The sequence below is a fragment of the Chenopodium quinoa genome, unplaced genomic scaffold, assembly GCF_001683475.1.
Source record: "Chenopodium quinoa cultivar QQ74 unplaced genomic scaffold, ASM168347v1, whole genome shotgun sequence".
In the NCBI taxonomy this organism is placed as follows: Eukaryota; Viridiplantae; Streptophyta; class Magnoliopsida; order Caryophyllales; family Amaranthaceae; genus Chenopodium; species Chenopodium quinoa.
The window spans coordinates 2202186-2214485 of NW_018743977.1; the positions used below are offsets into that span (position 1 = coordinate 2202186).

Here is a 12300-nt window from a genome sequence, read left to right on the forward strand (position 1 = left end):
GCCTGGTACCTCTACTTCTCAAGCAAGAGTGACGGCGACTGAGTAACTCCAACGTTAACTCATAGTCACTCCCTCAAATTTGGTATGGAACCTAAAAGGTTTGAGTAGACCGCCTGTTTTTTTGGCAAACAGGGGCACTCAAACCCCTATTCCTACTAGGTAACCTATTGAGTTAATAGCCAACAAACATTGGCGAATCAAGGGATCAGCCGGCCTCCGCCGCCTGGTACCTCTACTACTCAATCTAGAGTGTGACGGAGACTAAGTAACTCCTATGTTAACTTATAGTCACTCCCTCAAACTTAGTATGGAGCCTAAAAGGTATGAGTCGTCCGCCTATTTTTAGCAAACAGGGGCTCTCAACCACTACTCCTGCTAGGTTAACAAATTATGAGTTAAAAGCCAACAAACATTGGCGAATAAAGGGGAACAACCGGTACCCACCGCTTGATACCTCTACTAAGTTCCTTGGCAACTAAGTAACAATCATGTTCACTTGGTCAGACCACTTTCCTACTTGGTTAAATTTACAAATGACAGGACTGCCTGCCTAAAAAGGATCCAGTCTTTAAAATAGTTCGAATACCGATTGGATAAATGGCCGACTGATCGTCTATCCTGGAAACAGACAACCAGTCGTCCAGGGGCATAGGCGGCGTGACTAACTATCCGTACCTGTCTGCAACTATCGGCCATGTAAAACAGTCGGTCTAGTGAACAATTGGATATTAGAATATTCAATACTTAGACAAATTTGAAGCAAAACAAAAATTCATTAAAAAGAAGCCGGTCATTAAAGACCGGCAAAATATTCAAAGCCCCGGCCCCCTGGCCGGGTAAATACAAAACAAACGGCACGCAGACCGTGGAAAGAATACATAAAGCTTAAGAAGGGGGCAGATCTTCAATATTAGCAGCTGCCGCCTGGTCAGCACTCTTCTTGCTGGACTCGGCTTCAGCTGCATCCTTTTTTGATGCATTACCACCAAGCGGCACAAGCGCCACTACCGGCTCCTCCTCCTCCAACGCTTCCTCCAACGCCTCTTCCTCAGCAGCCGCCAGGATCTCTTGATTATATGTATCAGAACACTGGCGATACGTTTTTTCCCAAGAGGCAAAGTCGGCATTGGGGAAGAGGCGGCCCCAAGTCATGCGCTGGATTTGAGCGGATTCTTCCATCATCTCCCGGACCAGCTCTTTCTTCTCTTGCTCGGCCTTTTCCGAGAGCTCCTGAGTAAGACTCTTCTCCTGGGTCACCAGGCGTTCCTTTACGTTGGCCAAGGATTTCTCCAAGGCTTCGTATGAGTACATTTTTAGGCGAAGAGGTTTCAGCTCGGCCTTGAGATTGGTGATGGTCGCCTCCAGCTCGCCATTCCTCTTCTGGGCCGCCTCTAACTAAGCCCGAACAGCGGCGGTAGCCTGCGCCTGATAATAAAGAATATCAATGGTCAGAACTTCATTTTGGGCAATTTGAAACATTGCCTTATCACAGTCAGAGGCGGCCATAGCTTTTGCAGCCTTTACCTCTTTGTTCTTCCGGTCAAGCGGCTTGCGAAGGCCGTTCACTCGGAGCAGGGCCTAAGTACAAAGGAACAGGCGTCAGTTTCCAAACAAAAAGAAAACAGGCGTCCTGGAATTCAAAAACTCAAAAATATGCTAAGTATACCTCAGCAAGGACCCCTGCAATCCCGTCTAGGTCAAGGGTGCCGACACCCCTGACCGCCTTCCTTTCAGCTGGAGGAACTGCCCTGATCATAGACTTGGCCACTTCGACCAAGTCAGGCTCCAGAGGGCCGGCTGCATCAAGCATAAACAAACGGATTAGTTTAGTAAAAAAGGGAGCGAGTCTAAAATTTACAAGGACAACTTCATACTTCTAGGCGGCCCAGTTGGAGTTTTAGAAGAAGTGGCCGGCTGTTTCTCAGCCGCCACATGTTTCCTGGCAGAACCAGGAGAGCTCGCAACAGTCGTCCTCCGGGCCTTGGGGTCCGGCTGTTGGGAAGATGAAGCTCTTGGAGCACCCGTCTAAAAAAGAAGAAAAAAAAGTCAGTATATGCATAAACACAACTCCAAAAAGAGGGTGAAAGGTTCGGAGCTCACCAAGGGTGCCCCCTTCTTGGGGGAGTCGGTTGAAGCTTGTTGCATGATGGAGGCCCGCAACATGGCCGCCGCAGTCTTGGAGGCGGTGATTTTGCTCATGGCGTCAGCTGCAAAAACAAACAGCAAAGTTAATAAAAGTCATAACAAGAAATGTATGGAACAACAGAGTATTCGACAGGCCGACTACCTCTTGAGCACCGACTGCTGAGGCCACAGGCGGCCAAAAAGTACTCGTCGTAGAGCCATTTGAAGCTCGGGACGCAGTGCAGGGGTACTTGCTCTCGTACCCCTGAAGTAGAGTCGACCCTCGACTCTACTTTAAAGAGTCCTTTATCAAGGATCTCTTTCTTAGCCTTGGGGGAACAGGCGACATGCTACGGCCGCCTGCAAGAAGGGGCGGATCCCTGTTCCACCTATTGAAGCGCTTGTTCAGCTCAGTGTCTGAACTCTCAATGATGAGGAAGGTGCTCCGCCAGTCCTTCCACTTGTTTGCTTTACCTCTCGTCATGAGGTAGCCCCTGTGGCTTGTCAATTGATACCAGCCGGTACCGCCTGCCTTAGGGGTCTGGCTGAGATAGTTCATATGGGCGAAAGCCTCGAAGCTCGGCTCCACCCCGTGCAGTTCGCACCCGGCCACATAGCCGAGTACGTTGACCCAGGAGTTTGGGGCTAACTGCCATAACCCCAACTCATACCCATCCAAGATCCGCTGAACAGCCGGATGTAATGGGAAGCGCAGCCCTGCCTTGATGGCCGCCTCGTAGCAGCCAAAGCAGGCGCTATCATAACTGGTACCAGCCGGCCAGACGACTGTGTCTTCTGGATCCGGCACAAACACTAGAAAGTCGGGGCCCATGGTGTGGTTTGCAATAAAGCTCTCCACTTTCTCTTGCATGGCTGTAATCCGGCCCCGAGGTACCGTGCAGTAGTAGGGGGTATTTAGCTCTCGGTAAGAGGCGGATGGCTCCGCCCAATTGTCCCCCTTCTCAACTGCGTGAGAAAGTCTCGCCTCTTGCAGGCGGCTGTTTTTCTCTTCTGTGTCCAAAGAAGCATGGCCAGAAGAGCTTGACTCGGAATCGTCCTCTGACGAGTCCGAAGAGGACGACTCCTCCCCTCTCCCGGAGGGGCCCGCCTCCTCTCTTTGAAAAGGAGCAGAATTGTTAACTGTTAAATGGGAAGGGGTCACTATGACTCCTCCCTCATAATTGCCGGCTTTCAGGCCGCCTTGTTTCACTTCCACATCTGGCGCCTGGTCAGATGTTTCACTAAGCGGCACCCTATGGGAGGAGCCATCTGAATTTGAGATCCTAGCAGTCTTTTTCGTTCTTGCCATCCTGCTCTGCATAGACACAGATACAGTCGGACTTTTTATAAAGGGCAAAGATGGGTCCGAAAAAGGGCAGGCGGCACTCCTAGTCCTAGATTCAGCCGTCCCCGGTGACCGGCTGATCACTAACCTAGGTCGTGTCGTGTGCTTCCGTGGTGCCATTTCAAAAAATAAAAAGAAAATTAAGAGTAAGAGAACCGACAGTTACCTGAACGAGTGACGATTGATGAAGTGCTGAAAATCCTGTGCAGTCGGCTTGTTAGAACAGGCGGTAGGCAGAAAAGGTCCAAAATGTCAGAGCAAGTTCAGGGGTCCGAATGTTCTCTCTCAAAATTCTCAAGTGTGAAAATTACTCAAGACAATCCTCCCTTATATAGGCGAAGTGAGAAGGCGAAGGGTCACTTTCAGAATTCAAAATTTGGGCGGGAAAATCTCTCGGCCTTTCGCCGACTGACACCTGTAGAAGGTCGTCGCCTGTTACAGTGCGACACCTGTCACAGGTAACACGTGACCAGTCACGTGCCACCTGTGAGGGGAAAATGATTAGGGGATTTTGCTCCCACTAATCGGAATGCGCCACGTGGGCCAATCAGGTCCTGCCAAGTGTCCCCCAGTTGGAACTGTCAGGGCTTGCCACGTGGCACGCGCTTATTCGTCCACCTTGGACCTATTATGTCATGACATGTGGCATACTCCATGCCTAATGGAGAAAACGGCCCCCCAGGCCCAACTTCCGAGGGAAGCCCAATCAGCCCTAGGTTAACCTAAACCTAGGATGGGCACGTTTCCCAAGGTTATAAATACCTCCCTTAAATCCTCATTAAGGGGGGGGACGGAAAAAACACATTAATTACACACAGTAATAACCGGCTGATCTCGCTAACAAAGCAGATTACCTACATTATACACTCTCACCTAGAGAGACCCAATCACTTTAATTTCCGCATTAATTACTCCTTAATCAAGTACTAACTTGACCGTTGGAGGCGGAGCTCCCACCACCAGGAGTCTCCGTTATTTTGCAGGTACAGGCGTCCGGTTCCAGTCTCGGAATTGTAACTCTCCCGCATGACATCAGAAAACCCCGAAACAAGACTCATTGCAAAAACATCATCATCACAAAACAACTTTATGCATTAATGAGAGTGTACTCAGACTTGAACTCCCACTTAGTTTAGTACACATTCCAAGAATCCGTATCCATTTGGTGTTGCTAAACAATTGAACCAAATTCGACACTTATTGGAGACTTGAAGATACTACACACACAAAGTCTATTACTTGAATACATTTTATACTTGACACTTTAAGCCATGAGTCCATATCTATTCATAAGTACATCAAAGCTATGCCCAAATTAGCTTCTTGAAGCGGCTACACCTCGTACTTACATAGGTAGATTTCCAAAGACCATGCTCCTGTGACAAAGCATTATATTAGGAAATCTATTAAGCGAAGCAACCTCTTATACATCACAGAGAATCCGGAACTTACCTAGGATGAAAAAAACAAGTTCCCAATTATCAAATAAGGAAATTGATCTCGTTGAACTTGAGACCCAACGTCTTATTGGGCGTCAAGTTGAGATTCCCCCATTTGTAATTATTTAGGGCTCCAATCCTAAACCGATTGCCATCCTTTTATTTACATCTCTAGCCAACGCCTTAGTAAAGCAATCGGGGAGATTAACATTTGTTCGAACATAATCAATAGTAATGACATTATCCTTGATAAGTCCTTGTATGAAGCTATGACGAACTCCAATGTGCCTTGACTTACCATTGTAAACTTGGCTATATGCCTTAGCCAAAGTTGCATTGTTATCACAATGTATCACTATTGGTGATATCGGTTTTGGCAACAAGGGTGTCTCATGCATTAAATCCTTCAACCATTCAGCTTCTTTACCAGCTGATTGCAATGCAATGAACTCCGATGTCATTGTGGAGTCCACAATGCAAGTTTGTTTCTTGGAAGCCCATGAAATGGCACCTCCTCCATATAGGAATACCCATCCACTTGTGGATGAATGATCTTTATTAGAGATCCAACTTGCATACGAGTATCCTTCTACAACCGAAGGAAACCCTCTATAACACAAACCATAATTTATGGTTTTCATCAAGTACTTCAACAGACGGCGAATTGCTTGCCAATGTTGCATACTAGGATTACTAGTATATCTACTCAATTGACCTACCACAAATGTAATATCCGGTCTTGTACTTGTCATGGCATACATCAAACATCCTATAACTCTAGCATACTCCAATTGTGAAATTGCATTACCTTCATTAGGCAATAATTTAATGCTAGGATCCATAGGAGTTGAATAAAGAGATGTTGAATGGTCCTCAACATTAAACTTTTTGAGCACCTTCTCAATATAATGAGATTGTGTCAAAATCAACTTGCCTTGTTCCCTCTTTATTCTTATTCCCAAGATGACATCCGCTTCTCCCATATCTTTCATGGAAAATTTTGAGCTAAGGAAAGCCTTTGTCAACTCAACTTGTGACAAACTAGTTCCAAAGATCAACATGTCATCTACATATAGAAAAATTACGACACCTTCACCGTTGTCATCAAATTTGCTATATATACACTTGTCTGAATTGTTCAATTTAAATCCATTAGACAACACAACCTCATCAAATTTTTGATGCCATTGCTTGGGTGCTTGCTTAAGTCCATACAAAGATTTAATCAACTTGCAAACTTTATGCTCTTGGCCTTCCACAACAAACCCTTTCGGTTGTCGCATGTAAACCTCTTCTTCCAAATCTCCATTCAAGAATGCGGTCTTGACATCCATTTGATGGATCACAAGATTTTTAATTGCCGCAAGAGCCATTAAAAACCTTATAGTTGAGATTCTTGCAACCGGTGCATATGTATCAATAATCGATACCTGGCTTTTGTGTATAGCCTTGTGCAACCAACCGTGCCTTGAACTTATCTATAGTTCCATCAACCTTCAATTTCTTTTTGAAGATCCATTTGCACCCAATAGGTTTACATTTAGGAGGTAAAGTAGCTAATACCCAAGTGTTGTTTCCCATGATGGAGTCCATCTCATCATTAATTGCCTCCTTCCAAAATGGAGCATCATGAGACCTCATAGCCTCACTATATGTCATAGGATCATCTTCTACATTAAAAATGTATGGAAACTTAGTTGAAATCGATTGTCTTGATCCTTCAACTAAATACACATGAAAATCCGGGTCAAAGGATTTTTCTTTCCTTGCCCTCTTACTCCTCCTAGGTTGTGATGATGTAGATGGCTCATCTAAGTGAGCTTGGTCATCTACTTCTTGATCAAAATTAATTTGATCAAAACTTTGAGCTTCCGTACTTGGAGTGACATCTTTTTGTCTAGGAATTGATGAATATCTATTTTCATCAAACAATGCATCCCTAGACTCAATGGTGGTATGAACCGACCAATAATCATTTTGTTCTATCACATAGAACCTATAGGATTTGCTATGTTCCGCATATCCTATAAAAATGCATTCCACTCCTCTTTCACCTAACTTTTTACGTTTAGGTTCCGGCACTTTTACTATTGCTCTACAACCCCAAATTTTGAGATAACTCAAGTTTGGTTTCCTTTTGTGCCATAGCTCATATGGGGTTACCTCATTCCCTTTCATAGGAACTCGATTTAAAATGTAACAAGCCGTTAAAACGGCTTCCCCCCAAAATTCATCACTTAAACCCGAGTAGGACAACATGGAATTAACCATTTCTTGCAATGTCCTATTCTTCCTTTCCGCTACACCATTTTGTTGTGGTGTATATGTCGCGGTTGTTTCATGTATTAATCCTATTGATTGGAAATAACTTGGATTATAGTACTCTCCACCTTTATCAGTTCTTAGCCTTTTTATTTTACCGTTAGTTTGCAATTCTACTTCATTCTTGTAGATTTTAAACTTGTCAAGGGCTTCATCTTTAGAGAATAATAAATAAACATAACAAAACCTTGAATAGTCATCAATAAATGTTACCACGTATTTCTTATTCCCTAAAGAAGCAATGACGTATTTTGTCAACATGCATGTTCTACACTTCTCTACACTTGGATCAAAAGCTGGAATTAAAGCATGCTTAGACATAAATTGCATTTTTTTATAATTAACATGGCCAAGTCTCAAATGCCATAGAGAAGAGCAATCATTAACAACATACACATTATCTTTCAAAGTATTACAAATACTAAGTTTAAACATTCCATCACACAAGTATCCAAGTCCTACAAACAAACCACCTTTAGATAATACAAACTTGTCTGATTCAAACACTAATTTAAAACCTAAACGATTCAGGATAGCACCGGAGACAAGATTTCTCCTAAGCTCGGGAGCATACAACACATGCCTTAAAATAAGAGATTTTCCCGAACTAAATATTAGCTCAATTTGTCCCTTGCCTAGCACCTTAGCGGTAGAGTCATTGCCCATGTAGAGTATCTCTCCACCATCAACCTCCGTAAAGGTCTTGAACAATGATTTGTCCTTGCAAACATGCCTCGATGCTCCTGAATCGATGTACCACGAACAATCAACCTGCACACAATTGATTTCAGAAATCATACACACATAATCCATAAAAGAATTAAGTGAAACTTGTGTACAAGAATTACCTTGTTTCTCATGGGATTGGCTTGGCTCGCCTTTCCCATCTTGAGCTTGCTTCTTGCTCACTTTTTTCTTCCATAGGGTACAATCTTTCTTAAAGTGATCGGGTTTACCGCAACACCAACAAGCTCGTGATTTTTTACCATCACTATCCGCTTTGGGCTTCTTGCCCTTGTTTGTGTTTGAATTACTTCCCCTCTTCTTATTATTAGTCTTACCATCACCCACCATATTTATAGTAGATGAACTAGGATTACCATCCTTTTGACCATCTTGGATTCGGATTCCCTCTTCAATCCGAATGTGGGCTCCTAAATCCTCAAGACTAATAGATTCCTTCTTATATTTTAGGTCATTCCTAAAAGTCTTCCAAGAGTTCTGTAGTTTGTCAATGATAGAAGAGACAATAAAAGTCTCATCTAAATTAATGTTGTGTTGTCTATAGCTACCCAAAATACTTTGAATTTTATGGTATTGTTCCATAATTGATCTATCATCAACAATTCTAAAACTATTAAACTTGCTAACAAGAAACTTTTTACTTGAAGCATCTTCGGCCATATACTTGGCCTCTAGATCATCCCAAAGTATTTTAGCAGATTCACTAAATTGATAAACATCAAACAAGACATTAGACATACCGTTAAGTATATGATTACGACATATGTAATCATCATTTTCCCATTTGTTCCTCATACGAACGGCATCCAACGTCTCATTTTCCTCCTCCACCGGCTTCGGAGTTGAAAGAACGTAAGCCACACCAAGGGAAGTCAACAAGAAATGCATCTTCTTTTGCCATCTCCTAAAGTCCACACCTTCAAATTTCTCCAATTTCTGAAAATTGGTCATCATTTCCTTCACCGAAGACATCTTTGTAAAGAAAATTACACTTTTGGATTGTTGGGGATAATAGTAAACAAGGGAAATTACAAAGAAATATGGAAATGAAAACAGAGAAATTTATCTGAGTCGTGAACGGAATCACTTTCCCAAAAGTGTAATTTCGACCCTAATACTACAACCGGGTTTCACGAAAAATTCACTTAGGAGATAAAACGGAACAATTACAATTTGTTGTAGTCAAATTGTAATCACAATGATTCAAGTGGTTTTTATTTGTGATGATGAAAATATTGGGAACTTGCAATACGTTGTTAGAGAATGGAAACCAGAAAACTGACTTTTTCTATTGCTTTTTTCTCTTGGACGACTTTAATCATCATATATATGTATATATATATTAGAGCAACCAAACTTCCAAAAGGCATGATGCATGAAACATCAAGCGTCAAACATTGAATGCAACCGTCATTCAATTTTTTTTTTTATTATTATTTTTTTTTTAATTATAATTGTATACATAATACTCAAAAGCAAATAATATAACCGATCAAGAAATCAACGGTCACTTTAATTTCTTGCTTTTAGATTAAAACCTTTGACCCAATTTATACTACTTGCTCTAATACTTAATAAACCCAAAATGCTACACCATTACCTAAATAAATTAAGAGTATTAACATGAAAATAGTCTTAATACTCTAAATAATTCTACAGAAGGGAATTCATTGGAACAAATCCATTTGATGATATAAATAGTGGACAATGGTCTGAGTGTATCGCAGGGAAATGTTTCATCTTAGCTTGTTCGAATCTTAGTGCCCACTTATCATTGCAAAGAGCCCTATCTAATCTGGCACTTTGTCTTGTCTCCACACTATTTCCTCTTGACCAAGTATGCGCAGCTCCTATAAATTCCACCTCAAGCAAATCTAGATCATCAATCCAGTTATTAAATAGGGATGAACGTCTCGTAGTTTCTCTACAAGAAGAGTTTCTCTCAGATGGAAACCTGGTTTCATTAAAATCGCTCGCCAATAACCAAGGTTCATTGTTATTCATTGCAAATTTTCTCAATTCCTCCCATAGCTCTTTTCTCTTTGCAGGGTCGGGGCTAGCATATACAACTATAAAATACCAAGGCACCGCACCAACTCTACTCACATTCATAGTGATGTATTGCTTATGCTTGTGGATTGTGTTCACTGTAACTAAAACCGATCTCCAAAACACCCATATATCTCCACTAAAACCCTCCGCATCCACACGATCATGACCTTGATAACCTAAAATCGAGGCTATATATTTTCAAAGCTTGTTCACCCCCCCTCCCCCCATGTGTGTCTCCACAAGAACTACCACATTAGGTTGATTTGTTCAAACTAGATCCTTGAGAATCGAAATGAAATTTCTGTTTCCTGCTCCTTGTACATTCCACACTAGACAAGTGATTGGAAGAGAGCCTGGTGCTAAACTTGGTTGTGTATCTTCCATAGAAATTGGTATTGAGGGAAGTGTTGACACATAAGCTTGGCTTATCAACCTTAATTTCACTATCACCACGTACGGTTGTTCCATAGGTTGCCCCACGCATAATGTCTTCTCTGGTGGAATTCTTAAAGTTATCGGGGAAGGTCGAGGATACATGAGTGCACTCCAATTTCTGACTTGCTATAGCTTGTGATTGCTTGTTGATAGCTTCTATGGTCGAATCTATGGCAATGAGACTAGCCTGTGGGTTTGCATGGAAGGAAAAGATTGAATTTTCTTTGCCTGTAGGGACTTCTGCTTGCTTTCCTTGAATAACTAAGGGAATATAAGAATTAATTTCCTTAAGTGGGTCAGATATGATTTGGCTCGAGGAAAGTCGCTTCTCTTGATAAATCATAGAGATCTTCTTAGGGCCACTAGCCTTTGATTGACTAGTTTTTTGGGTAACAATCTTTTTCAATGATAAGTTTTCCTTAATTTCGATATATTTTGCTCCAAATTTTCCAGCTCAAATATTCCCTTATTATTTCCTTGATTATCTTGTGAAGAATCTCCCAGGTCAACAATATCCTTATTAATCTCCCTTGAGATCTCACTGTTGGTAACTTCTAGCTGGTTTTTTTACGAGCATCCATGATCCAAAGTTCTCAGTCTCCTATGGCTTAGCAGCTTGATGAAATAGAGGATTCTCTTCCATTCTCACATTATTGTCACTATCAATAGATTCTTGTGACTTGCAATCATTTTCCACATGACCTAACTTTCCACACTTGAAGCACACCATACGAATGCCTCCAAATTCTTCCCTTGAGCCAGAATTTGACAACAACGGCTTAGACAAATTAATATCAACACTAAGCCTTGTAAATTGTCCACGTTCTGCTTGCGCTGTGTTCTTATCCATCCTTAAGACCTTACCAATTTTCGAGCCAATTTTATTTAGAAAATTGATGTCAAAATATTCTATGGGTAAGTTTGGGATCCTTACCTTGGCAGTGAGGACCTTGATAGGTGATTCATCCGAAACAAGGTTGGGGATCCATTTCCGTATGGTCAAATAATTGTCATCTAGCAGCCATGGCCCTTGTGTAAGCACATAACTATAATCAACTTGATTTGTGAATCGAGCTATATAGTAATTGCATCCAATATCAGTCAATGAGAGTTCTCCTCTATCATTCCACTTCTTCTTGAGTCTACACATTAGCCCTATGTAACCCAGTTTGGCGCTAAACATCTTGATTATTAAGGATGTTTTCCATGGTTGCCTAAGTCTCTTTTTCTCCTCCTTGGTTAACTTGATGATAAGGCACCTATCATCATTCAAGATCTCCTCTGGTATTGCTTCATCATCAGAAATATCGTCCTCTTCATCATCCTCGATGTTAACCAAAGAATGGCTTGGCTGCTGGGAATTGCTACCTCTACAACTTCCAGCATTCCTTACACTTTGCCCTACAACTTCTGCATCAATATTCATATGGCTTTGTTTAGTCTCTGCCATGATTTCATCTTCTTTATCATTATGATTGAAAATGAATTGCGTAATTTTTCTTTTTGGTTTTTTATTAGATTGATCCAGTTGATCTCTTTCCTCTCTTGTTTTTCCATTTTCGCTCAGAGTCGCACTCGCAGGGTTTTTCTCCATTCTCTTTCTTTTAGATGTGCTGACTTTATGAATATTATATGACAAAACAATGATAGCAATGATAAATATATGTTCTCCGCACGAAGTTCAACCATTAAAAGAAAGTGACATTCAAATGATATTCAGATTGATGTGGGACAGAGTTACAGAGGATTTAAATTCTTTGTCAATACAAATAGTCAAATTTCCTCCTCTTACTACTCATTTTGCTCTTTTACACGCCACTATGAAAGGAGGGTTGGATG

At 41.7% G+C, this 12300-nt stretch overlaps 1 protein-coding gene across 1 annotated transcript; it reads right to left on the reverse strand.

The window, feature by feature from the left end:
• Nucleotides 1-11062: 11062 nt before the first annotated feature.
• Nucleotides 11063-12055, reverse strand: LOC110689870. Its single transcript, XM_021866702.1, has one exon. It carries the CDS (start codon nt 12053-12055, stop codon nt 11063-11065), a length of 993 nt encoding a protein of 330 aa, XP_021722394.1.
• Nucleotides 12056-12300: the final 245 nt, after the last annotated feature.